This window comes from Rhinolophus sinicus, linkage group LG03 (genome assembly GCF_036562045.2).
Source record: "Rhinolophus sinicus isolate RSC01 linkage group LG03, ASM3656204v1, whole genome shotgun sequence".
NCBI classification, from domain to species: domain Eukaryota; kingdom Metazoa; phylum Chordata; class Mammalia; order Chiroptera; family Rhinolophidae; genus Rhinolophus; species Rhinolophus sinicus.
The window spans coordinates 160,618,903-160,644,204 of record NC_133753.1 but is presented as its reverse complement, the minus strand read 5'-3'; the positions used below and the strand labels follow the sequence as shown (position 1 = coordinate 160,644,204).

At 38.6% G+C, this 25,302-nt stretch overlaps 1 protein-coding gene across 2 annotated transcripts in view; it reads left to right on the top strand.

Moving 5' to 3' along the window:
• ZSWIM6 (zinc finger SWIM-type containing 6) overlaps positions 1 to 19,552 on the top strand; it is a 184,179-nt gene extending 164,627 nt beyond the window's left edge. For both annotated transcript variants that reach the window (XM_074328909.1, XM_074328910.1), the window contains exons 8-14: positions 3,347 to 3,493; positions 4,521 to 4,781; positions 9,393 to 9,528; positions 12,446 to 12,603; positions 13,221 to 13,384; positions 15,120 to 15,201; positions 16,806 to 19,552. In XM_074328909.1, the coding sequence (XP_074185010.1) occupies positions 3,347 to 3,493; positions 4,521 to 4,781; positions 9,393 to 9,528; positions 12,446 to 12,603; positions 13,221 to 13,384; positions 15,120 to 15,201; positions 16,806 to 17,668 (1,811 nt within the window). In that variant the 3' untranslated portion in view covers positions 17,669 to 19,552. The remainder of the gene's footprint in view (positions 1 to 3,346; positions 3,494 to 4,520; positions 4,782 to 9,392; positions 9,529 to 12,445; positions 12,604 to 13,220; positions 13,385 to 15,119; positions 15,202 to 16,805) is intronic.
• The last annotated feature ends 5,750 nt before the right edge of the window (positions 19,553 to 25,302 follow it).

The window sequence follows — 25,302 nt, the reverse complement described above, 5'->3', positions numbered from 1 at the left end:
TTTTTTTTCCCCTTTGGGTGATTATACACATACCACCTATGGTACACTTTAAAAATTATCAAAAGTTGTTGAAATAGGCTGGAGATTGGGTTAGGTTTTTGTAACTTTTTATACCATCTATATTGGAAGTAATAATAAAATGTTAACAAACATTGTCAATTATATGATGAAAGATAATTCCAGAGGTACAGTTTGAACCAGAGGAATGGGGAGCTCAGATGGAATTGCAATGTGATATCCCTGATAATCATCAATTCTTTATATCATCACTAATTGCCAGAGGTCTTTTGCAAAATATGTTGTTTGGCCCTTTGGAAATTTTTTCTGAAATCCCCTTTCCCCTAAACACACACAATATATAGCCAAAAGGTATTTACTTCTGAAAAGTATAAAGGATAATAATATTCAATCAAGTTAAGAGAAAATAGAGCACTTTTTATACTGCAAAAAGAGAGCTAGCTCATGATCTAATCTTTAAAAATCATATAACCTTTACTAAGAAATGTTTTTAAAGTGAGTTTAGGAAAAATGTTGCAATATCTAAGAATTGCAAAATGTAAAACTGTTAGTTCATGTAGGTACCATATTTTGCTGTATATAATGCGCTTCCGTGTATAATGCACACCCACGTTTTTGGCCCAAACTTTCAAGGAAAAAAATTTTTCATTTTAATTTTTTAATTCAAATTTTTATTTGTTTACATTTAGGTACTTGTTTTTTATATCATAAAGGAATTTTAGCATTTATTTTTTAACCTATTGTGGTACAAGAAATTTTATGTACCGGTAACAAATTTATGGTATTTATGCATCACGGAAGGCCAAGAACTCTTTGTCGTTGCAAGTTCATCGTAAGTTCAACAGAACCAATTATCGTATTGCAGGGTATTATTTTGCATACGGATATCGTTATTGATTTGTAGAATTACACTTTTAACTCAAACATAAGTAAAAGAGTTAAAAACATTTATATAGATAAACAGAATTAGTAATATATAATGCGCATCTTTATTTTTCCCTCACAAATTTGGGCAAAAAAATGCACATTATACCCAGCAAAATACAATAAGTTAGAATACATGTTATAGACTCCTTTGATTATCTTTGAGGACATTTTTACATACGTTTCTCGTTTATCCTTGGAGCAATGAAAAACTTATTGCAGACTATGCTTAAGTATTGCTAATATTATGTATCTATACCTTTATCTTTCTCTACTTTTTTTGTTTGTCCATATTTAAAGACTGTTTTTCATAGCTGTTACAATTCCAAATTGTCATAATAGCTATTTGATATGTGGCCAAGATTAATAAATGAAATATCTTGTGTATTTTTAATACTGTATGGTATGATATGTCAGCCTCTTTTCTTAAATTGAGATATAATTTACATATAACATTATATTAGTTTCAGGTGTACAATGTAATGATTCAGTATTTCTATATTTCAAAATAATCACCACAATAAGTCTAGTTAACATAATTGTCACCACATATAGTTATAAATTTTTTTTCTTGTGATGAGAAAGTTTTAAGATTTATTCACTTAGCAACTTTCAGATACGCAATACAGTCTTGTTAACTATACTCACCATGCTGTACATTACATTCCCATGACATTTATTTTATAACTGGAAATTTGTGCCTTTTGACCACCATCATCTATTTCACCCTGCCACTCCCCCCCCCCCCCCAACTCCCCCTCCCGCCGGCAGCCATCAATCTGTTCTATCTGGGAGCTCAGTTTTTTTTTAGATTCCCCATATAAGTAAGATCACACAGTATTTGCCTTCCTCTGTTTGACTTATTTCACTTAGCTCAACTTCTTCATTCTGAAGAAAACTGTACTCCTTTTTTGATTTATTTCTCCTGTTTCTGTGTTTTTTCGCTAATTTTTGTGTGAAAAGAAAGAGGACGTAGAGGAAATACTTTGTAAAATTTTACCCTCAGTTTCCATCACTTGACAATAGATTTATTTAAATAAGCACAATGCTTACCTTCACTGTGTGTGTGTATGTGTGTGTGTGTGTGTGTGTGCGTTTTTTCCCCCGTCAAATATATATATTTGATTGTTCCTAGGAGTAATGCTCATGTTTCTTTTTTAATTTTTTCATACTGGTTAGGTATATGAAAGCCAGTGACAGAAACCAAAGGAAAAGACCTTCCCAAGGAATCTAGGAGCTAACTTTTATAAATTTTAATACAGTGTACCAGGCCATGCGTCATCTTTTAAATTAAATTTATTGGGGTGACATGGTTAGTAAAATAATATAGCTTTCAAGCGTACAATTTTATAATACATTATCTGTGTATTGCATTGTGTGCTCATTACCCAAAGTCTGGTCTCCTTCCATCACCACATATTTGACCAACCCTTTACCCTCTCCTACCACCTCCCTCCCTCGTGCTTCATCTCTGTGTACTGATAGTTGATGGTCCAAAACCAGAAGACTTCTAAAGGAGTATTGGATTCATGGAATAGCTCTTTAGCTATTAATCAGGCAGTTTGTTTCCTGTGTATTTTATATATAGATTTTGTTATATTTTTATTTAAGAAGGAGGTACAATTATTTGTTACTTTAGTAAACACTTAGATGTGAAATATTGCATTATTTACAACAATGGAATATATCTTAAAATATTTGCAGCTGTTTTTTCAGCCTCTGTAATTTAACTTAACTTGAAAGTATTAACATTCTGTGAATAAAGTGAAAAGAATATGTTTCATCCAAATGATGTTACCTTCTGCTATAGTTCCTCTTTGTGGCAAAAGTTCTCTCTTAAATGCCTTACAGATCTATGCTAAGAAAAACTTTCATAAGGTGATTGGGGAGTAATTTAGTAATATTCCTAGGGGAGTTCAAGTCTGACCCCGGCTACAACTGCCCTCTGATCTCCATTTAAATAATCCTGTTAGCACTGATGCTGAGAGTTTCTTCTTTAATAGAGTTGTAGAGTTACCCAGTGGTAATTCCAGGGAGACTTTTTAGTCCTCTCTAATGCCACTCCTAGGAAGGGAGGGTAGTTGTCCGTAACTTCCCAGGTGAAAACTTAGAATTCATTTTCCCTCATACAACGTAATTTAATAGTGTAAGTAATAATAACCCAATACCATGCACACGTGAATTAAATAGATGTTTGGGAGTTGTCCTAGGAAGTTAGTACTATTTACATTGATTTACAGTTGAAACTTTAGAACTCAAAATAGTTCACAGGTTGAGGATTATATGTACTTTTGTTCTTCTAATAACATTTATAGTAATTTGTCTGGATGCTGTTATTAAATGGTAAATAAAGCTTCTCTTCCCTTTACTTCTTTCTATTTCTCAATTCCCTTTTCCTTCACAGAGCTACCCCATAAAAGCATAACCTCGATAACCAATCTGGAGGGCTGGGTTGGCCACCCCCTGGACCCCGTGGGCACTCTTTTCAGCAGCCTTATGGAAGCCTGCCGCATGGATGAGGAAAGCTTCCCTGGCTTCTCAGATTTTACAGGTAAGACCACTGGCATTTGTCTCATGGGCCTTTTTTCTTCACAGTTTGTTTTATGAATCCACATAGTTGACAATACCTACAGTTAGCAAGAGAGCAAGGAAATAGGCACATTGAATATTTTGGGGTATGCTTCCACGAACTGGGAAAAGCCTTGGAGTTGACAGTATGTGTAAAGAACCGTAAGAATATTTATTCCCTTCTAGTCAGTGATTCTGCACCGAAGAATTTACCTGCATTCGTGACCATTTTCTAGCATCAAGATATAAAATAAGGATGTGCATCATGTGGGAGGGAGGAAATATTGTCCCTTTGCTGCTCCCATGGCTGGGTGAGCTCAGAGGGTTAATTATTTAACCCCTCCATGTGTTCTCCTGCGGTGTTGCCTTCATGGATGATGGGTGACCCAAAACTATTCGGGGGGTGAAAGGTATGACTCTGAATGTTCTTTCCTTGGGAGTTTGATGGTTGAAGTTTGTTAAAATTTCTAATAGAAACACCTTGACAGAGATAAGGGAATGCTCAAAGAATCATTACTCTTGTGGTAACTGATGACTCTTTGATAACAGAAAGGACCTTGAAATTGGGTTACATGTGTTATGTTCTCCACTGTTTCATTATAAATTTTAACATTGTGATAAAAATATGGAAGCTTTTTTTTTAATGCCAGGCTTCTAAAAATTGCTAATTATTGCAGTCATCATGTAATTTCACACTTGTTTAATTAAATTTTTTTCCATTCTTAAGTATTCTTATCTTTTCTTTGATGTATGGTTTTCTTTAGTGATTCATTTTCAATGGCAGAAAAATATTTGTAATGTTCTAGCTCCCAAAACATACATTTAGTAATTCATTGTCATTTTTAAAAAGATACTATGGAAAGCTATGCACTTTAACCTAAGAAATATGTTTTCTCGCTTTCTTAGAATTAAGTCAATAATTCATTTACGAGTACTGGGTATAATATAATATTTATTATACCTGCAAAAGTAGTTTCCAAACTCTGATTGTTTTGTGTGACATTTTACAGAGAATATGGGACAGTGCAAGTCTCTGGAATACCAGCATCTACCTGCACACAAATTCTTAGAAGAAGGGGAATCCTATTTAACGCTAGCTGTGGAAGTAGCCCTGATAGGGCTGGGACAGCAGCGTATCATGCCTGATGGGCTGTACACACAAGAGAAGGTTTGCCGGAATGAGGAGCAGCTCATTTCCAAGCTTCAGGAAATTGAATTGGATGACACACTGGTGAAAATTTTTCGCAAGCAAGCAGTCTTCCTATTAGAAGGTAGTTTGATAAAGAAGTTTTCCACTTGTTTAGCCAATTATATTAAAGCACTGTTGAACGCATTTAATATGGTAGTTATTCTGAGTATCATAGGCATGTTTACTATGTAAAAATAGTATCACTTAATAAAAAAAGTACAGATGTTTAGGTTTGTGTCATTTGATTTAAGTGGTCACATAGGATAGCCAGTTAGAAATGATCCCCATTTGATGACACAAGCTCTGAAAAGAACTGTTTTTATTTTGGCTGTGTTGTTCCTGAGATAACCAGAAGTCTGATACTTAGTGAGCTGTTGCTGGTAGCCATGCTCCTCTTTGCTTGATCAATGAAATAATAAAATGGAAAAATTGGTTGGCATTCCTCTGAATTATTGACTGTTACATGATGCCTGGGATTGGAATATGTGGTTTGCACACGCTAACCAAGGACGAAAGGCCACAGGAATGAATTTCCACTGGGCTAATTATTTCAGAGAATTCATTAGGTATAGGTTCACCAAGTTAAAGTTTCATAGAATCTCTAAGACAGTCTAATTTTCTTTTTTTCTTTTAAATAAAGTGAAGAGCTAAAGGACCTAACAAATTTTGGCTGGCGTTTTTTTTTTTTTTTTTCTCAAAGAGTTAAGTGTAATTAGCATGATAGCTTAATCTTTTGTGTAAATATAGTTGTCTAATTGATAAAATAGCTTCTGTCTCAAAAGTACATGTATGTTAGCTTCTCTGTGACTGATAGGCTCATAAAGTTTGGTGTCTTCATCTGATATTCAAAACTGTTACATGGGGAAGAGATTTAGAGAAAATAGCATTTCAGAACCTCTTTTGTTTGTCCAAAGCTAATGATCTATTTAAAAGAAAATATTTTCACCAAATATATTATACATTTATGTATTTTAGAAATGCATTTTAAATGGAAAATGTTCTTCTTAATAACATGATTAATTTTGGTAACAATTCCTAATATTAATTTTTTAAAGCACTCTCCTAAAGTTTTTTCCTTCTAAACATAGAAATCTATCTTGGCAAATTTCAGGTGATCTTGATTCTTTTGTTACTGTTTTCTTTTAGTTTCATTTCATAATTCCTTTTGATATAAGCAACATCATTAGCCACACACTTTTTTTATGCTGTCACTGGCTCTTAGTACTGACTTTTAGTTCCCATTATATGGAAGGATAGAAAGAGGGTGTGTGATTTTCAAAGTTGATGTGTCTGATATCTTTCTATCATTTACCTTTTTAAATGTCTCCATGTTTATTGCTCATGAATATTTTTTAACTTTGTCTGAGTCTTTGATTAGTCCATACATCCCCATTAAACTTTTTTATGAGAAATGTGCCTGATAAAGAGTGTTGTTGACTCATTCCATCCTCCTCTACTTTCCTGACCCTGCTAGGCCTGCAAAGAGTGGGCGGTACAGGACAGGAAGCAGTCCAAGGGGGAAGCCAGGGACCATTTCAGTAAACTCCAGAAGATAAGCATTCCGTGATGAGTTGACTGCACTGGGGCACCAAGTTGTCCATGCATTTACACTCTGCACATTTCAGGGGCAAATTACGAGGTGTGATCAAACAATACGGTGAATGTTTAAATTTAAAAAATTATTATTACAGTAAAAGACACACTGCCATTAATCACCATCAAAATACTCCCCATCGTTCTGAACACACTTATCCCACCTCTTGCCACTTTCTGAAGCAGTTCTGGAAGTCCTTTTTCCTGAGTGTGTTTAGTTGCGCTGTCCTGGCTGCCTCAATGTCCTGAATAATTTTGACTTTGGGGAAGAGCCAGAAGTCGCACGGTGCCAGATCCAGTGAGTAAGGTGGATGAGGACACACCATAATGTTTGTATTTGACAGAATTTGCTGTATACCAGAAGCAATGTGTGATACGGAGCGTTGTCATGGCACAGTTTAAAACACACCTTCTCTCAACTGACTCACAAGCGACTGCACCAAACAAGCTGAAACTTGTCTCACACTGTTACTAAGCTTTGACGTGTTGCTTCCTTTATTGAAGATCCCTGCCTTTACGTTGGATGGCACTCAGCAGCTGCATTCACCGTATTTTGTGATCACAAAGAAAGGCTCTGTGTCACACATCACTTCTGGTACGGTGATTTCTGTCAAACCATTACAGTGTGTCCTCATCTACCTTATTCACCAGATCTGGCACTGTGCGACTTCTGGCTCTTCCCAAAAGTCAAAATGATCATGAAAGTAAATGTTTTGAATCAGTTCAGGACATCAGTGAAGCCACGACATTGCACCTAAAGACACTCACTAAAGAGGACTTCCAGAACCGCTTCAGAAAGTGGCAAGAACGATGGGATAAGTGTGTTCGAACCGAGGGGGAGTATTTTGAGAGGGATTAATGGCAATGTGTCTTCTACTGTAATAAATTTATTTAAACATTCACTGTATTTTTTTTTTTATCATACCTCAGGGTTATTAGACTCAGGTATCTGAAAAAGAGGAAACAGTACCCTATGTTGTTGCTGAGTATTAATCACTTCTGGCCTCAATATTGGCATATTGGATCAATTGGCATATTAGAAAAGCACTTCTGGGCAACTTAGTACCAAATTTCAGTCCTTTATTATGCAGTACACTGGCATTCAGAATTACACTGATTATGAATTCACAAATAATTCTGTGATATTTGACTGAATGTTTTCCTTGTTGGGAGGCGTCATAACAAAGTGTTGATTATGCCTGCTGGCTTTCCCTGCTTAGTACAAAGAGGTAGCTTGATGGTTTAAGGGAGACATTGAAATGCAATGGAAAAGAAATGAAGAAGAAAAAAACTACAAATTTGCTATAATTAGTTCTTAAGTAAAATAGAGTTAATGTCTTCCTCTGCTGAGACTGCCATAACAGAATACCAGAGACTAGGTGGTTTAAACAATAGAAATTTATTTCTCACAGTTCTAGAGGCTGGAAAGTCCCAGGTCAAGGTGCTGGCCAATTCATTTTCTTGTGAGGGCCCTCTACCTCGCTTATAGATGACTGCTTTAGAGAGAAGAGGGAGAGAGAAAGAGAGCGCATGTGTGTGTAGTTTTTGTAGGAGCTAGCTCTCTGTTGTCTCTTCTTATAAGGAGACTAGTCCTGTCAGATCAGGGCCCAACCCAAGACCTCATTTAGCCTTCATTACCTCCATAAAGGCCCTATCTCCAACTACAGTTACGTTGGGAGTTGGGGCTTCAACATAATAAATTGGGGTGGGAGATGCAAACATTCTGTCTGTAATAATAACCTAAATAATTTGGTCTCATTGTATGAACTAAATGTTCTACTGTATTGCTATATCAACTTTGAAGAATGTCAGCTCACTGAAACATTCTTAAATATCTAAAAGACAAGGAAAAGATTAGTAGATTTGGTAAAATTAAAATCTAGGATGGATTTTAATTTGCGTAGGTGAAAAAAAGGTTTACTATATGATTTTCAAAAGAATGAACTCAAAAATAATAAAATAAGAAATAAAACAATGAAGTTTAAAATAACCTCTTAAAATGAATCTGTAGTATATAATGCTCCTACGCCATGCTCAATTCAGTAACTCCTCTCACCATTTCTTCTGAACTGCATTTCTTGCATTCTGAATTCGTCGCCAGACTGATTTGTTCTCATGGAAAACAAATGCATTATGTCCTTTGAGCAGTAGTGTCATGGTTCATAATTCTAGAAACCATGAAATAGATTTTACCCAAAGGTGACATGGAAACTAATTTATTAAACACTTTACAGTAACTAAACCTCAAAGTACCTAAGTGGAAACTAGTTGAACTAACCACTGTGGTTTCCTTTCAGAATTTATTTTAAAAGTCTATGCGTCCCTTCTTAGGGCAGCATTCAGAGAGCATACAGGGGAAGTCAGCTCTCCCACCATGCCTGTCATAACTTAGTAAGAAATGAATTTTGACAGCTTAAATGTAGTTTTGCTTTTAAAAATTGGTCTTTTGGAGCCCCAAAAGTAGTAGATTGTCAGTTTTTTTTTTTCTTTTGCCCACGGTGAGTATCAAATGGGTAACTATTCTTTTATTATTGTAAATCACTTTCTGAGAATTAATATTTCTGCAACAATGTTTAAAGTCTTTGTATTGGGGTTTGTGGTACAGAATCCTTCCCCCACCCTTCCCCTGAATCAGCTCTCTTTCCTGGAACCCTGGCTTGTCTGTGCCCCTAAGGCTGATTGGGTCCGGGGCAGCTTCCCAAGTTAAGCTGCAGAGTCATCTGTGCATTTGAAAATCTGGATGCTTAGATATACTCATTGAGAGAGGATGTTTGAATTCAGTGAGGTTTTATGCTTTGGAGGGTTTCTTTCTCTGAAGCAGTTATAATGTGAAAAAGCTCTGCCCAGTTCTGTGATTCTCATTTTAGCTGTGGTACAGTTAAGGGATTGTTCCTGAAGTAAATTCGATATTGAATACTATACCCTGTAGAATCATTTTTGATTGAGAATTTGTATTCCTTTCTACTATGTCACTTAGATTACATTTTTGACTAGATTAGCTTGTATGTTATAACTTTACATAAAATTTTTAAGATATACTTTACAAGAAGTCTTAGTTCCTTTTTTAGGAATGTAAAATGTGTATGCTCTCTTCCCACAGCCGGACCATATAGTGGTTTAGGCGAAATAATCCATCGGGAGAGCGTTCCAATGCACACATTTGCCAAGTATCTCTTCACCTCTCTCCTACCTCATGATGCTGAATTGGCATACAAAATTGCACTGAGAGCAATGCGGTACGTATTCACTGCCCAGCCGGGCAGATGCAATCCAAATTCCCCACTGGGACAAATGGCTGTAACCTGACTTCTCATTCATTCATGTTTCTTGTAGGCAGCAGAGAATCTAAAGAACCTATTTGTTTATATGCTTCTTGGATTGTTGTGGTGGTGGTTCGTTCGTTGGCTTGTTTGGCTTCTGTTTTAAAGTGACAGAAGAATTGTATCCTTGACTGCTATCATAGTTATGCCCATGGTGGCTTTTTCCTACTTTTTCTTGAAGCTAAAGTTTAGGAAGAGAAAACAGTTTCAGGCCTAGTTTAACCGCATGGCAGCAACCGTTGAAACCTTCCTAAATTGTTTTGAAAAAATTCGATTTTTGAAACAGTAGTAAATGATAAATATACTTGACTGCATGTACTAATTGAGGGAGCCCTTCACACCTGCCTGCTGTAATTCCCCGTTCCATCAGCAGTGCAGGAAGACCAGCGCAGGGCTCACATACCTTTGTGCTGGAGAGGGAGGGAGGAGGGGACCCGTATCTAGTGTTGAGGGCATCACCATCAGGGGTCTTCCCGGATCTGCTTACTTGAGCTCTGACTGCGTCCATCTCCTCAGGACCTCCTTTTCAGTAATAACAATTAGAATGTGTTATTCTCTGCCACTGACCTTTCTATTTTCACTTTCCTTTTTCAAGTCAGTTCACCACATATTTTATCACGAATTTGTCCTAGGTGATTATTTTTTAATGAATTCAAGATTGTATTTTTCAGTCTTACATGTAGACTGTAAAACTTTAAGGGCCTGAAAGGAATACCTACCTTTCTTAAAACATGAGATTTTTGCTTTTTAAAAAACTTAAAACAGTCCTGTGGTAAAGTGCAGATTAGGCCATGTTATAGTTGCCAAAGGACAAACCATAAACCACACCTAAAAGTTTGAGGTGCTGGAGAATACATTTGATCCCATAGAAGCTTTTCATCAAAGGTTCTATGTCTGCAGCCAGTGTAGTGGATTTAAAAACAAATCCTTACCTTTATGTGTGTAGCTTGTCTCTCTTAGGAGGCCTCTGTTTTATGCAGTGATTTGGCCGGGGTGAGAGGGGAGCGGGGGTGTACCTGTGTGTCAGTGTGTTCTGAAGCTGACTTCCTTTAATTTGACATGCTTTCCTTGGCAACATGAAATCTCATTAACCTATAGAGAAACCTTATAAGTTCTCTCTTGTCTATTTTTGAGGCACCAGAATATAAATTTAAAACTAACATAAGCAAAAGTCTCCCACCAAATTATTTTATACCACTTGGTTTGTATTTTAAAGCACAGTTTTATAAGTAAGTTCCTATTCCCATTTTTGAAGCTGAAATGGCAGTTTTCAGATGAAGACAGATGCTCAGCTCTGTACTTACCCACATTCTAGAATCTTGCTCCTGTGTGAGGAAAGGATGCTAATGTTAGGGTACCACCAGATGCTATTGCTGTGACCATTGTAAGTTTACAAGTAAAGTAGCATAAGGTTTCTCTGTGGTTCTGGCTTGTGTGTGAAGGTATTGGTCAGGCGGAGAGGCTTGCTTTTCTCATATTCAGAAACTCATGTATGTCTGCCCTTGGTTGCTGCCTAGGCAGTTTGTTCATGAGGGTGCTAGCAGTGCACCGGGGAGTTGCTTTTCTACCTCTTCTCTTCCTCCTGCAATTGCTCCCCCAGCAAAGGACTGCGGAGGGAGGGAGGTAGTGTGACCCAGCAGAGCATCTCAGGGCAGCCAGGGGACAGGAAGGAAAAGAGACGTGTAGCTCACTTGCTTCTTCGTCCTTCTGGAATTAATGGCGGGGGACTGAGGAAGGGTGTGTGCAGCACTCATTTTTTCATCTTTCCAGGAATGTTGACTAGTTTCCTTTCCAGCAACTCTGGAAAGATCTGCCTGTGAATACAGGGGCATTCTGGGTGGTTTTTTTTTTAAACTTAATAGCAACCCCACCAAAATTCTTATTACTCAATTGCCTACCTTGACACCCTCTAATGCAAACATCTGTCCCTAGATAAAAGCAAAAGAGAATGAAGCATTTGCTTACCAGAGCAGGCCAGCATCACAGCCTGACCCTGCTGGCTCGTGGTCCCCAGCTCTTGTTTCATAGTCCCTAACTCTGGAATACTGGGGTGAAGGTCATTGTTTTAATGATTGTAAAGGAATTGCTGCAGTTGTAGCTACTCTACAAATCTCTTTGATGCTTATAATTTGGAAAAGATCACTAAGCACGTGCTTTATTTTTAATAATTGTTCTTTATTTGTCAACATATTCTTAATCAAAGATTGATTGATTGAAATGAGAAGTCACACTGAATTTATGCAAGATTGTCAAGGGACAAATACTTGGATCATTTGCATTCATCCTATCTGATACGATTGATAGAACATATTCTAACTACAAATTCCTGAAGTAATAAGGAACTAATTCTTTCGAAAGTATGAATAATGGAAAGGAAATCATTTTTGTTTTACTTCCCCTCTTATTTTGTGTTTCAATCAGTTAACCTTATGCATCTCCGCTATTCACTGACCTCTGACTGTTGTAATGTCAGTCTTAATATATACTTCCCTGTTAGCTTTCTCTTGCTTTTTATTTTTTAATGAGTGATAAGATTCAAAAATTTTAAAGTAGGTAAGCATCGAGACTGTATTTCAGACTTCTTCATTGTTACAGATCTTTATTTCCTTGAATATTGCAATTTTTTGAATGGTGCTAGAAAAAGGAAATCTCTTAGGTTTGGGTAATGAGCAATTAACGAGGTGACTTTGGCATCCAAACAGCAGAGTGTAGCTGTACCAGCTCTTCCTGCACCAAGGACCTGAACAGTTGCTCCCAGCCTCTGCCCACTGCTCTGGCTTCTGGCCAGTCCCTGTGGCCAAGGTGATGAACCTGCCTTGTCTTCTCATTACAGGTTACTAGTATTGGAATCTACTGCTCCAACGGGAGACCTCACCCGCCCACACCACATTGCGTCAGTTGTTCCTAACCGATACCCTCGTTGGTTCACTCTAAGCCACATAGAATCCCAGCAGTGTGAGCTGGCGTCTACCATGCTAACTGCAGCCAAAGGTACGGGAGTGTCCTGAGGCCTGGGGATGATTGGGGTACTTTACCTTTTTCTTTTTTTTAAGGGTCATGTTTGCTATCAAATAGTGGTGCTAATGTCAGGTTGCAGGGGATACTTTTCTTTAGATGTTAGCATATGAGGCAAAACGGGTGTTACTCATTTGAGCCTGACATTTTCCTCATTTACCTGCGTCGTTATACTTGCTGCTGGCACAGTTCAGATTTAGTTATCATGCCATGTAAATGGTGGTTGAGATTCAGAAGCAGATTAAAAAGTGAGGTTACTTTTTTTTTTTTTCTATCTGTACTATTCGCCAAAAAATACGTAAGTAGAAACTAGGAGAATTATTTGCTATCTTGTGTTGGTTCTGGGTCACGTGGTTTTAGTCATTGAGGGTGTCTCGGTGTTTCTTGTTTGTGAAGCCGAGATTCATAGGCATTGCAGTAACTCGGGTACACTTAGCTGTCGCATCCGTGCCGTCTGTGAACATTTCAGGTAAATTAACTTGTGCCTTATGTTTTGTTTCCTTTTTTACTACCCTTCTTGTGTGTTATTTTTTGTTTGTTTGTTTTGTTGGGCTTCATTTTGATGTGGTTTGGTGTTCCCTTGTATGTGGCAGGCGATGTTCGGAGGCTGGAAACAGTATTAGAATCGATCCAGAAAAACATTCACTCCTCATCCCACATCTTCAAGCTTGCCCAAGATGCATTTAAAATAGCAACTCTCATGGACAGTTTGCCGGACATCACTCTTTTGAAAGTGTCTCTGGAGCTGGGCCTGCAGGTACGTGACTGATGGTCTTTCTGGGGTACCAAGGACTGCTAAACAAAGGCCATCTCAGGATTGTTTGTGTGTTTGTTTGGGTTTTTTAGCACAGGTAAGTTATGGGGGGCACAAACCTGTTAGACTTTTAGGAGAGCCCTGTGCTCGGAGCTGTTGTCATGCCCCGCTGACCAGACTGCTGCCAGTCTCAGCTTCGGGGACCATACAGTTAGAAACCCTATGTGTGTCTTCCAATAAAAAAATCGTTTTCTGAATTATAACCTTCACGTTACCATTTCTCTTTTAATGAATGGAGAAGAATTATTGCTCGTCAGAGACTTAAATTAAGCTGTCATGTATAATAAAGATTCACTTGTTAGGGTTAAATTTTTAGAGGAAGTATGAATTTGTATTGATGTTTGCACTTTCACAATAGATGGGCAGTTCTAACTCCTTTTTATAACCCTGCGGAAATGAGGTAAAGGAGGAGTGATTGGGCCAGGGTCCGGTTGCAGCAGGCCTGCTGCTTAGGTGTATTACCAAGGATGTTTTGAGTTAGTCATGCAGCTAGATGTTTGCGTCCTTAGTTTCTGAAAAGCTTTCTGTGTAAACCAGGAACTGAAAAGTTTCTATTTCTACGTTTTTCAGGGAATCTATTTACATTTGCTCTCCCACCGCCTATAAAAAGCAGTGAAAGAAATTGTTATCCTCTAATTACCTAAGTATGGGGAATGGAATGCCCTAATTAGGTGATGAATCTGGTTTTCTAGTTATGGATTTTCCTAACAGTGATTAATAAAGTTTAAAGAATTGAATTTCAGGAAAATGCGCTTACCCGTATATAGTACTGCACAAGCAGAGATATATAGGAGATTTCATTTAAGCCATACAACGACATTTTCAAAATTTCTTTTAAAAAATAAATTCTGGTTATTTGGCTTATTTTTGTTATCATTTGTCTCAAAGGTATGATGCAGGAAAAATCATTAACCCAAGCTTTCTGGTTATTTGGAATTCTGGAAGATATTTTTGGGTAAATGGCAGATTACTGAGAGCTGACCCCTGCCTCATTCCTTCTCGGGTCTAGGAAGGAATCCCATGGAGTCTTTCCAAGGCTTTAGGAGTTAGGTCCCTAGATTTTCTGAATCTTAAAGAATGGGGAAGCAGGAAGAGATGGATAATTTTATCTTGGGATCACTTACTGGAAAGTGAAAAGCAAAATCCGATCACTAATGCAGCCAAAGATGATTTCTTTTCATGGACCTGGGGTTATCTTTATAACTTCCAGAAAATAGAAACCAGAGATTGAAGGAATAACTAAAACAATTATTTTAAAATACCTCTTTGCCATATGAAGATTCCTAGTCAGAACTGGGAGCCTCAGGAAGCTAGAACCATGGAAAGGTAAAGCTGGGGAGGAGAGGGCATGGGCTGTGTTTAACGCTCCTGTCCAGGCCTCTGATTTTGCACACGACAAAAGTGATTGATTGAGTGACTTGCCCAGGATGCCACATCTGGTCAGTTAGTTCCTCCAGGAGTATAACGTGGACCTGCGGCCTCTCAGGCTGGGACAAGGCCAGCTAGGACAGCCGTGGACAAATCCAAATTCATATGCCGAGATTTGCTCTAAATATGGCTCTTCATCCTCCTGGTAGTAGGGAGTGTACCTAGTAGTTTATACCCTGGGATGAATTGTCTTATGTTTCCACTGACCCAGGATAATCTTCCAAAACATTTTGTTGCCCTGTCTGTGTAGGTGATGCGAATGACACTGTCAACCTTAAATTGGCGGCGGCGGGAGATGGTGAGGTGGCTGGTAACATGTGCTACTGAAGTGGGTAGGTAAATTCTGGAGCAGGAGCTTCCCAGGTGCCTCCTCATTACAGATACAGGAACATTTCCGCTCTTTCTCCCTGACTTCTCCAAGGCCCTTGCCCCTTCCAGCAACCTGCAGGGGCTTCCCCCTTCCAGCCTTCAGTTACACACAATTACGTTGCTCCTCTTCTGAACCATCTAATATGTGGGGCTCCAGACTCTTAAGAAAATGGAATAAGTCAGCGAGCAAACACTTTTTATCCAATTGTTCTATCACTACTTTAAGGTGCTTTTAGTAACTATGGGTTCCAGAGTGAATCCTTGGTGGGTTGGAGCCCACCTTTGAAACTGACTTGAGACAGTGGATTAGTGTGGTTCAGTCCCTTTTAATGAAAATAATATATAAAGTTACCTAGTTGTGCTGAGTGTTTTCATCATCTGAGGGCATATGTGATGGTATCAACAGACAAATGACCACTGGGTGTGGTTTAGGTGAGCTTTCAGATATGTGAGAAATTGTAGGTAGCCGTAAGAAGGTCCCTCATTGCCCATAAACTGTAATTTGTGAAACCCTTCAGCTAACTATTTTCCTCTGCAATAGTAAATTAGTACTAAAGAAAACTATATTCCTAGCAGGAATGCCAACACGAATAAAATGGTGGCAGTTTAAAATAAATGTTGGTTAAACTGTCTTTCTTTCTTCCTGTTTGCATCAGAAAAGGATACACACCTCTTGCCAAGAAGACACTGCCAGCTCAGTATTTAGATACTGACACAGCAGATACTGTAAAATAATTTTTCTTGTTATTTTTCTTTCATTGATCTGTAATGGTTTGTTATTTTGGAAAAAGGGAAATTGGTCTCAACATAAAAAATTATGTTTAGATTGTTAAAGTGATGGTTTAGTGAAGCAATACAAAGATAATAGCAAGATGAACTGCCACAACAACTCCCCTACCCCTGCGCCAAGATATATGCCTTATTGTTGTCTGCCATTTAGTACCTTCTCTTAAATCACACACCTTTAGGATTGTCCTTCAGCTTAGGCATCTTGGGTCTTGTGTATTTAAAATGGTTATGTTAAAGACCTTGACAGTCATTTCCCACATCTGAGTCATCTGTAGGTCTACTTCTGTCGACTTTTTTCTCTTGGTTATGGGTCACATTTTCCTGCTTCTTTGTGTAGCTTAAATCATTTTATATCGTGTGTCCTTTAAACTTACAGACACACACGCCACATAAAAACTCCCTATTTTGGTGACGGTTGTGGTTTTTCTGACTCAGATTCTGTAGTGGGTAACTGACAGGAGGCCCCAGTGAAGTATAACTCATTAGCAAAAAGCCATTGTCTGAAATGGCAAGCAGCACAGTGCAAATACCAGCTACCGAGAGGATTAGTTCTTTATTACAGGAAGTCCATGTTCCTTTCAGGCATTTCACTGAATAACAATCTATAATAACCTTATTCTAAAAGGTTGCTCCCAGCCACATTACCTTACAGGATTTTCTGGCCTAACTCATGTCCTATGATGGTTAATAATGTAAGCATTGATTATAACGTGGAAATAAGGCAAGACCTCTAGGCAGCCTCCTCGTGGGTAATGGCGCTTCTCTGTGTTCCCTGCAGGCGTCTACGCCCTGGACAGCATCATGCAGAGCTGGTTCACGCTCTTCACTCCCACTGAGGCCACAAGTATAGTTGCAACCACCGTAATGTCCAACAGCACCATCGTCCGCCTCCACCTGGACTGCCATCAGCAGGAAAAGCTGGCCGGCAGCGCCCGGACCCTCGCATTGCAGTGCGCCATGAAGGACCCTCAGAACTGTGCCCTGTCTGCGCTGACCCTGTGTGAAAAGGATCACATAGCTTTTGAGACAGCGTACCAAATTGTTCTCGACGCTGCTACGACCGGCATGAGCTACACCCAGCTCTTCACGATAGCACGGTACATGGAGCACCGCGGGTACCCCATGAGGGCCTACAAGCTGGCCACCCTGGCCATGACCCATCTCAACCTGAGCTACAATCAGGACACGCACCCTGCCATTAATGATGTTTTGTGGGCCTGTGCGCTCAGCCACTCCCTTGGTAAAAATGAGCTTGCAGCTATAATACCTCTGGTGGTCAAGAGTGTCAAGTGTGCAACGGTACTGTCAGACATTTTGCGCAGGTGCACTCTGACCACTCCTGGCATGGTGGGACTTCACGGCAGGAGGAACTCGGGTAAGCTCATGTCACTGGACAAAGCCCCCTTGCGGCAGCTGTTGGATGCCACGATCGGGGCGTACATCAACACGACGCACTCACGACTCACACACATCAGTCCTCGGCACTATAGCGAGTTCATAGAGTTCCTCAGCAAGGCCCGAGAGACCTTCCTAATGGCGCATGACGGACACATTCAGTTTACACAGTTTATTGACAACCTGAAACAAATCTACAAAGGCAAAAAGAAACTGATGATGTTGGTTCGGGAGAGGTTTGGTTGATAGAACCTGTATGAATGGGGGTGGGGGGTGGGAATGGGAGGGATGGTTTGTTTTTACTTGAGCCTGCCTTTGTACCCTTTTTAACTTAAAAGAACAGAGCCACACCGGTATTATATGTGTATAGTTATATTGCGTTTGCAGACTAAATTGTCATGTTGTGAAAGTTTGTGTGTTTTTAATTTTCTTCCCTTTTTTTTCTTTCCTTTTATTATATTTTTTTAATTTTTTTTTCTTTTTTCTTGTTTTGGTTTTGTATGAGAGAGAGGTTAAAAAGGTTTGGTTTACACTGAGTATATGTTGTCAAGTGGCAAAAGTCCACATAGCTCTCCTGTTTTCTGTATACGTTCACAGCCTCAAAAAAAAAAAATAATTGAAATGGCTTTAAAAACCAAACAAAACACCTCCATCCTGTGATAAGTACCTCGAATGGATTCAGCTTTACTCCTTTGTAACTCATCTTTACATTTTCAGCATATTTAAACAAACCAACAAAATGAAATACTAATAGTTAAAGGCTGACCCACGTGGCTTTGCAGTGCTGTTCGTCCAGAAGCATGGCACACGATGCTTGTGCATGTGGAAACTTAGCGACTGTCAACATACATTCTCAGGGATTTATCAAAAAAAAATTAAAAAAAGAATGAGAGCATTTATTGTACTGTATATATATTATAGTATATGTCTGAATATTGAAAATATAACATTAACTAATTTATAAAAAATATTCTATGTAATGCAAAATACTTGAAGCTGCAGTAGCTTGGTTTTAAACAAAAACAAAAAAAACTGAGAAAAACCTATCAGAAGGACTCAAAGTGCGCCTTGCTTCAGGGTTGGCTCAGGCGGTGAGCTTCATGCTGGGCATCTATGCAGAGCCACCTTTTGGATCGCATGGTTGGACTGAGATCTATTGGGAGAAATTATATATGTATATATATGTATACAACTTATGTATACATATATATATGTATACACACAGACACAAGACACACACGCACGCACACACCACCGCCAATAACAACCACTACACCACACATGCTTGTAACAGGCACTAGAAGAAAGAGGGACAACAAAATACACAGCCAGAGCAGCAAGCCTTAGCATTAAGAATATACAGTATGCCGGAATTGGGGTTCGTGCCTCCTAGTCTAGGAAACTTAAAAGAAATCCTTTTGACACAAAATGCAAAATGTTTTCCAAAACAATTGACATATGATACATAACGCCTTTGCAGTGAGCTAATAATAAGCTAACCTTTGTGCACAAATAACATTATATATATTATATGTCTATTCTGCATAGGTATTTTGACTTTGTGCAGGACAGAAAGTTGTGTAGGTATGACTGTTCTACTTTTCAGTTTTCTTTCTTTTTTTTTAAAATATATTTTATTTTCTCTAGAATTACTCAAAACAAAAGCAGCCTTCTATCTTGCCTTGTCTTAATGCTTTAAAATAACCAAACTGGAGATCTAACTACCAAACTGTTCATTATATTATTAAATACCAACTTTGGTTACAGTATAGTGTCTTTACTTTAGCTGATGGTTCTGTAACCTTGTGCTTTTTAAAGCAATTTTTATGTTTTGGTGCAAAAGTTGTCCAGTGTCTCTTGTTCCCTTCATTAGAGAACATGCTAGAGGTATGTTTGTAGGTATTTTTGTTTAGAACTATTTCATGCGCTCCATTTTATTTATTATAATAGGTAAAAAGAAAAAAAAAAAGGTTGTACTTCATCACCCATGTAAACATGCTCATGAAGTTGAAAGTAATTAAGATTTGATACACTGATATCAATTTATTTATGTAACTAAATCACTGTTTTATAAACTTGTTAATGATCAACAATTTTTGTTTTGATTAAAATTAGTTTTTTGGAAGTTGATTGTGCCTCCTTTATGGTATATCTCTTACTACGCTTGAATTTGGGGATTAGACCTGGTTTTACCTCATCTCCAAGTGTTTAATACTGTATTCATTCATCCAATAAATACTTACGTACTGTTTTTAGGGCCTGGAACTAGAATGGTGAACAAAACCGGACACTGGAGCTTATCTCTGCATAGTAAATACAGACATAAATCAGATAATCACAAAGATAAACATAAGAAAGAATATCCTCCTTTCTTCAGTCTGTTACACTTAGTCATTCCTCCCTAATAAACTATAATTTAGGATGCTCCGTATTTGATATATTTAATAAATGCTAAGTTTATGAGAGGTTTTTCTATGTTACTTAAGAAATTGCATTGTAAGGGTAAATGCTACATACGCATTATAAACATTTGTCATATGCCATCTCTATCAAAGCTCTATATGCAAAATGATGCAAATATATTTTGCTTTTTCGTGTGGTAAAAACATAAATTCACCATCCTAACCATTTTTAAGTGTAGCGTTCAGTAGTGTTAATTATATTTACATTTTTGTGAAACAGAACTCCAGAGCTTCCTCATCTTTCAGAACTAAATTCTACTACAGTCATTAAACAGCTGTCATTTTTGCCCTTCCCTCAAACCCTGGTAACCACCCTTCTGCTTACTATTTCTATAAATTTGGTTTGAATTTGAATTTCTTCTACGAATTTCATTACTTTAGAGATCTCATGTAAGTCACAGTGTTTGTCCTTTTGTGACTTATTTCATTTAGCATGGTGTCTTTGAGGTTCATCCATGTTGTAGGTGACAGAATTTCCTTTCTTTTTAAAGCTGCATAGTATTCCATTGTATGTATGTGTATATATATACACACACACACCACCTTTTGTTTATCGAGTCATCCCTCGCTGGTATTGCTTCCACCTCATGGATATTATGACTAGAGCTGCTGTGAACATGGGTGTGCAAATGCCTCTTCGAGATTCTCCTTTCAATTCTTCTAGATACGTACCCAGAAGTAATATTGACAAACGCTTTTTAAAGCTACAATTTTCAGATTATTTAATCCCTTGAAATATTTAAATGTTTCTCTTTGACATTCACTCTTTAACAATAGATTCCAGATGTCAAGAGGTTAAGTCATTAGGTGGGAGTTGAAATAAATGAGTCCATGGTAACATTTTAAAATCCCATTAGTGCCAAGTAGAAATAAAAATCAAAACTATAAAATGGTATGAGGATTGATTCTTTTTAGCAAGTTTATTCTTAGTGTTTTGAAAGCGATGCTGCCTAAGGGTAAATACAAATTCATGTGGGTCCATTAAAAACACTGGGACATTTTGTAATGCAGGGGACTGCTAAATGTCAGGTGGAATAGCATCAAAGGACGAACAGAGGTGACTTGTTTTAGCCAAGAGTTTGAGATCTTCCCTGATGGAAAGTTCTTCTGTGTTCACAGACCATCTTTGCGGAGCCATCTTACAATTAGTGTGGACCTTTAGAATAGAGAAGGAGACCCAGGGTGACAGAAATGAACTCACATGACTTTCCCTTCCCCATTTTAGCCAACATTTTTGGATCGCCATGACTTCAAGTTTTTTTGGTTATGACTGTGGTCAAGTAGACAAACGGATTTGAGATGTATATGTTTTCTTAACCTTCCAATGAGCCAGTGCTAGAAAAAGTCCTGAGACAGTTAAAATTTGAAAATTTGAGCATTAGGAAGAAGAAATGGAAGAAGTGACAAGCTTGGATAATTCAAAGGCAAGAGAATTTGTTGCTAATTGCGGGCTGGACTGTGAAATTCTGCATTTCAATGCTCTGACTTGTGATTTCATTTGAGAATAAAGGCTATAGTTTCGGGGGAAAAGAATGTTTCATGACTTTCAAATATGAAGTCAGTTGAATAGAAATTAACTCAGTTACTATAGTCACAATATTATAATAGTACAATACAGTAGCAAAGAGGAACTGAGCTTTTTTCTAAATGCTGAAAAAATTGTTAAATGGCAGCTGTTTCAGGAATCAAATGGTCATGAGAAGAAGCTAGGAAGATGTAGGAAAAAAATCTGATACATTAAGGAATGTGACAGGTAAAATTTAAGATGAACAAGCAGTTTGAGGAACAGTTTCAGCCAGTGTAGGTAAAAGAAGTTGAAATGTGAGCTATATTGGAAGGAGTTTGAATGGTTCATTCAGCAAACATCTTTTGTGTACCTACTACGTGCTAGGCATGGTTCTAGGTGCTAAGAAGACAAATAATGAACAAAAAATGCCTATTCTCTTGAGCCATGTATTCTTAGTGAGAGCAAGACAAATAATACGTATTATAAGGAAAAGCAGGGGAAAGGGTGCTATTTTAGGTAGAATGGTTAGGGAAGACTCCTGGTGTGATGAAACAGGAACAGATGCCGGAAGGAAGTGAGGGGGGAGCTGGCCATGATGCTCTCTGGCAGTTGTGTGTGTGAGGCAGAAGGAACAGCAAGTGCCAAGACCCTGAGGCAGAAGTGTGGGCATGTGCTGCCTTCTCAGGTCACCAAAGGGAAGGGACTGGCTGGGGCGGAATGGGGTGGGGGGAGGAGGTGAGGCTGAAGAGGAGGGGAGTTAAAAATTATTTTTTATTTTTATTCCTACAGGGTCTTGTAAAGATTTTTACTCTATGAAGAATCCAAAGTAGAAGAGTCATATGATCTGACTTGTGAGATCAGAAGCCATTCACTGGCTGCTGTGTGGTGAAGAGGGCGAGAGGGACGCAGGGAGACAAATATGGAAACTATTAGAATAACTCAGGCAAGAAACAATGGAGTTTGCACCTTTGGGTCAGTGCATATCTGGCAAGGTTGAGGCATTTCCTGATACTACATGTGGCATGTGAGAAAGAGAAGACCCAATTTTTTTAATTGAGCAACTGGAAGAAGTTGCCAGTAAATGAGAATATCCGGGAGCAAGTTTTTTGGAGGAAGATCAGAAGTTCAGGTTTGAACACATCGAATTTGAGATGGCTGTAAGACACCCAGGTGGAGTTTTCAAGTAGGAATTAGTTCAGGAGAAAGAGGAGGGCTTGACATAAAAATTTGGGAGTCTTTAGTTTTACAATGTTAGCTATAACCATGAAACGAGGAGTGAATGAAGATAATTTGATCCAAACTAGAAAAATGTTCATTTCCCTGATTTAATTGTTACTCTGACAGATCTTTGCCAGTCTTCCCTCATCTTCCTGGCTTCTAAATGGTGGCTGCTTCTAGCACTCAGCCCTCTGAGCGCATCTTCTCTTTTGTCTACATACTGACTTTATTCTCTTGTAATAGTTTCTTCACAGATAGAAAACAAGCTTCTGATCCTCACAGTTCGCCATCAGAGAAAGACGGTATTCTCTTAACTCCAGTTCGGAAAACCACAAGAAAGACCCCATCATGGTTTGGCCCCTGACTTAAAGAGGAATCAGAGAACACAGACATGGCTAAGCAGGGGGTCTTACTTACTGGGATGTGGGATTCCAGAGAAGAGAGACTTTATTTTCAACTGTGCAGTTACCGTTTTTGGTGTCTTCTGTACCATGAACAATAATAGCCTACTGACAGGCAGCCTTATAAATAGACAGCCTTACAAATAAATATATACTAACCGCCTTATGAATATTTTGATTCTCCTACCCTGTGTTGTCTTTTGGCAAAAATGTCATGCTTTCTTCATTTGGGGAAAATCTTGAGTTGTTTAAAAGTCAGATAAGGGAATAATGGTCCCTCTTCCTCCCGACTTCTATTTTTATTTTGCTTGTTTTCCCAGCTTTTTATTCTGAAAATTTCAAACAGAAAAGTTGAAACCATCGTGAAAATATTACTTCCTAAATGTCCACATAAGCTGTAAAACTTGAAGTATGTTTTGGCAATTCGTGTTCATAGGTCTCGTGACTCAGTGTGATATGATACGACTTCCTCCTGCACAGGGAACCCAGCTCTAAAATAGGAAAGGAAGAAAACACCCTCTTTCTTCTTCTCTGCATCAGAGCCCAACTGGAAATCACTTCCTACTCCAGGTAGGGTGAAGTATAAAGAAAAAGAAAATCTGCTTTTCGAAAGAAATTGCTTTATTTCACTGCATGTGTTAACAGTAATTAAAAAATACATATTCAGCTCTACCAATAAACCTCAACTTGAAGGATGTGGGACCTTCTAACGAAAGCAAAGAAATTTTGCTTTTCCTTCATAGACTTATTTTAAACGGGCTGCTGCCTTGTAAATATATTAACCATTAAGTAGTACAAAGTGTAGAAAAGATGAATTATGCTTCTGAACAGTTCGAACATTGCCTCCATTGTAGACTAATGTAATGCGCTTGTCCCCAGATACTGAACAGATGTGAGGGACCAGTGCTAGCACACGTGGGTCCTATGAGCTCGTTTTGGTTATCCCTGTAACATCATAACAAGGATGGCAAGCCCCTTGAGCACTCACTGTGTATCAGGCACTGTTCTATGCACTTTATATTAACTAATTTGCTCCTCATAACAATCCTATGGGGCATGCATTATTGTTATCACCCCCATTTTCTGATGAAGAAACTGAGTCAGAAAGGTTGTGCAAAGCTCCACAGCTAATAAGTGGCAGATTCAAACCCAATCAACTGGCTCCAAAGTTACACTCGTAAGAATCATGCTCTATTGTGGTTTGTGGAATTGATTATTGTACTTACTGAGCATGGACTATGTTCTTAGCCCTGCACAGGGCCCAAGACATTGAAGCCATAGTTCTGACCCTCAAGAAAAAAAAAAGCCACAATGAATTTTAAAATGGATGAAGCGAGGTGGGTAGAACTCATCAACAACGATCTTGAGTTTTCACTCAGAGCAACATGATATGATCGATTCTGTCTTCATTTGAACCAAGGAAATGCAATTGTGGGTGTGGATATGTGTTTGAAAACAAGATAGAAGCTTATTAGCTCACCTAGCAGTCCCCAGCACAGCCTCATTTTCCATTTCCGGGTCCGAGTTGACTAATCCTGATCCTGCTATCGTATCACCCAGTCAGTGGTTAAAAGCAGGTAATGGAAGGAGAATCTAAACCCATTAATCTTTTTCACGAGGACAAAATGCATTTTATTCTCAATCTATAAATCATCGTGTACAGCAGCGTTTATCACGCTATAATCCGTGGACCCCCCCATGTTAGAACTACCAGAGGGTCTGTCAGACACTCTAACTCCTGCACCCCAACCCAACCCAATGATTTTGACCCTCTTAGGGGAAACAGGAATCTGTATAAGGAAACTCCATTTTAAAGATGATTTTTTTGCTTTCACGTCCAACATACCCAGGTCTGCATAAAGGGTCAGTTAGGAAACAAGACGGAGCAGAAAGAGTAGGCTGGACGGACACGCAGCCAGCCCCGCCAGGCCATTCCCTGGTCATCGGAAGCCTGCCTTCTTCTCCGTCAGCAGCTCCTCACAGGAGCACTGCTCTCCTTGGGATTCCCATGTGCCACCCAGGGAAACAATGCATGCGGTCATGGTCACAGAGTGATGCTGCAGATAGACGGGACGTATAACAAGAGAATACCTATGGGCTAGACGCTGGGTGAGCTTTTCTCTAGGTGAAAACCATGAACAGAGACGAGAAAACATTCAGCCAAAGAGCTCTCTTGTAACACAATTTTAGGGATGGCTTCCTATGGCAATCTATACACTCGTCCATATACATAGCACCTAAAACATCCCACGTGAGCTCGGAGAAGAGGAGGCAGTAAACTTGGAAGACGTG